The 2971-nt window shown below is 34.1% G+C and overlaps 1 protein-coding gene across 1 annotated transcript; it reads right to left on the bottom strand.

The window, feature by feature from the left end:
• Positions 1 to 520: 520 nt before the first annotated feature.
• Positions 521 to 2629, bottom strand: LOC132749690 (uncharacterized). Its single transcript, XM_060739546.1, has 2 exons — positions 2378 to 2629; positions 521 to 1239 (listed from the first exon to the last, which is right to left on the bottom strand). The coding sequence occupies exons 1-2, from the start codon at positions 2577 to 2579 to the stop codon at positions 521 to 523; spliced, it is 921 nt and encodes a 306-aa protein (XP_060595529.1). The 5' UTR covers positions 2580 to 2629.
• Positions 2630 to 2971: the final 342 nt, after the last annotated feature.

Here is a 2971-nt window from a genome sequence, read left to right as displayed (position 1 = left end):
TTCATTATCTCTGTGACAAACTTCAGACGAAGAGCAACGTAATATGGAACACGCCATGTCAATGCTGGATAAAAACAGTTAAAGTTGATGTCATATATTTGACCAGATGGACACAAGACGTCTATGCACGTATCGACTGCCTAAAAAAATTTGAAAAAATCATATCAAAATCCTATATTTGTTGTTAACCAAAAAAAGCTAATTTTTATTTCAAATCATTTACGTAAATTTGAATATTAATATATTTATATATATTATATTTCTTAAAAAGTATTAATTTAAAAACATTAATTATTTCGTTTAATTGTTACTAACGCTTAATAACGTAAATAACTTATATTTTTTATCTTAGTATATAATAATCAAATAAGTAGAAGCGCGATTTGCTTAAAATATGGTTAATACTTGATTCTGTGCGATGTCCCTTGTACAAGCTGTCGGTCTATGAGTGTTTCTCCTGTTGTTGATATTTGTAACACTCATCAGAAAATTTGTATTAAGCAAACATGTAAAGGTTTTGTCATTCTCGGGCGGTCCAAATAATTTCGACTTGTACTTTAAAGCAGTTTTCAGCTATGGAAATGACGCCACCGTTACATAAGAAACAGAACGCATTGGCGTATGTATAGCGGGAATGAAACGGTGCAAAAACACCATTGACACACGCTTCAATAACATCATTTGAAGTCATTTCAGACATTTCAGGAATCATTGCTTCTGTGTCAGTGCATGTATCAATTATATCTGGAAAACATATTTCTGTATCTATCGTTTGTGTGGGGGTGAAATAGATTTGACAGTATTCTGAGAACGAGTTGTAAGAGAACGGATTGATATTTTCAGCGACAGTTAGATATCGAGTTTGACTTTTATCCACTGCTTTACAATTCATGTAAGCAAACCATTCAACCCCATCACGTACTCCATGACAATCTGCACACGCACGATTTTTATAAATCTTCCCTGTGGATTTAGAATAAATCGGAAAAAGGCTTCCCCATGGTGCAACATGAACATTCCCGCAGTCGAATGTGTTATTTTGACCAGAATCTTGCTCATCAGGACATGAAGTTGTCATGTAGTAAAATCTATACTTGGTGTATTCGGCAGGAAGAAGATCCAAAGTTACTGAAGCGATACATTCCTGCTGTTTTCTTTGATCAAGTAATGCGACCTTTTCAGCTTCAGTAGGAAAACAGCAGTCCCCGCGCTTCGAGCAATTTGCATCGCAAGAACAATCTGTAAAATTGTATTTTTAGAATTAAAATATACCAAACTACCTGAGACATGATTAATACGTAATGTTTCTGGTAATAATAAATGCCATTTTAACTTTAAATTGCCGAAAAATGGCTGATCTAAAGTACGTTTAACATTAAACATTAGCGATATCTGATTGAACTGAACGTGAATTCATTAGTAAATTCCGAACGTTTTTTTCACTTCGAAGTGCTTAACTAACTCATCTTTTGACCACTTTATAATAAGACACAAATTTTTTACACATCCCTAGCACCGGCTTAAGCAGAATTCAACATTTAACACAAAAAGGGTGAAATTTGAGTTAAGAAACATTCGCAAATGTGTTCATACGGAGGTTTAGCATGGACACTTCAATGTAACACTTCGTGCAATTCCATGAAAAGCGGCGTATGGTCTAAAAGTAATAGAAAGCGTGCTTGTGGAAAATCGTATAGGTTTTAAACTGTTTAAATTGTGCCTATTTTGATAGTGCTTTTTAAAAAATTCTTCAACTTCATCTCAATAATGCTTTCCAGAAACACTTTTGACCTTTTTATCGGCACCTGATTTGCAACACCTGCACTACAGAAGAAAATTGCATGCAAAAATATTCTTTGCACTCAGCGAGCTTTTAGAAATTACAAGACTTTGGATAGCTATGGTAGCTCATATTTTATCATCAATATTCCGTACTGATTTCAAATTATGCACTAATGTTTCATCACCATTTGCTACATTTGCTTATTTCTTTTTATTATGTTTTGGAAAAATTTTGAGCAACCTTTAGGCTATTTTATCTCTTTGCCGCCCTAGATCGCCATTCAACACATGAGAATCATTTTTATTCAATATATTCTTTAGAATTCAGTAAACACTCGACAGTGATATACCAAGCATTCTGGCAGCATTGCGAACTATATATCTGACTTCTTTTCAACAATTTCTGTATTTTTTTTACATATTTTCGGCAGCATGTGCACACGTTGTCCTTTCTGATTTAAGTGCAATTAAAGTAGAGTCTAAATCAGAATCAAAGTAGGTAGCAGAGTGTAAGCACCATTGTAAAATTAGCGTTGTTAGGAATTAAATGAATGACTATAATGACACAAAGTAAAAATATGTTAATCAAACATACCCTCACAACAAGAAATTTTCCCCGTCTCGATTTTGGTCTCGTCAGTAAGGTTGTTATTTCCACATATGTTTGCCAACGGACAAAGTCTCTTTGCTTCACTCAACATGACATTGGTGAACGTTTCCATCTCAGATGGAACATTCTGAGTTGATGCATTGCAAACCGATGCTAAAATTATCACAACGCAAGTCGTATACAACATTTCTATAACTTGTTTTTCGTAGAATTAACAGTCTCCCATAACTAGTAGCTACTGTGTCCGCAATATCGTGAATACGTTTGGCTGTTTATATTTATAAACTTGTGTACGGCGCATGCGCAGGGCGTGATAAATTAAGTTTGTTTCCATGGTTTGCAATGCCTTTCTATCTTCCTGTTTTACATAAACATTGAAAGAAGGGGAAAATCGTATGTGTTCTCTGATGACGGTTAAATGAGTTTCACACGAGGAATAACCCTTTTATCTTTCCATGTACATTACCTTAAATATTATAATATAAGCAGACTTGCTTAATATACACTTTGCATATTCCTTTTAACAACTTACTAACAGATTAATGATCTTTTTGGTTGTTGTTGTTGTTGTTGTTGTTG

The sequence above is a fragment of the Ruditapes philippinarum genome, unplaced genomic scaffold, assembly GCF_026571515.1.
Source record: "Ruditapes philippinarum isolate M1 unplaced genomic scaffold, ASM2657151v2 ctg178_1_1_1_1, whole genome shotgun sequence".
Classification (NCBI taxonomy): domain Eukaryota; kingdom Metazoa; phylum Mollusca; class Bivalvia; order Venerida; family Veneridae; genus Ruditapes; species Ruditapes philippinarum.
This window is presented reverse-complemented; position numbering and strand designations above follow the sequence as displayed.

Bases quoted from the DNA above. Each gene is read 5' to 3' on its own strand.
- LOC132749690 (XM_060739546.1), bottom strand. From the start codon at position 2,579: ATGTTGTATACGACTTGCGTTGTGATAATTTTAGCATCGGTTTGCAAT. The intron at 1,240-2,377 runs GTATGTTTGATT...ACAATTTTACAG, and splicing joins GAAAATTTCTTGTTGTGAGG to ATTGTTCTTGCGATGCAAAT.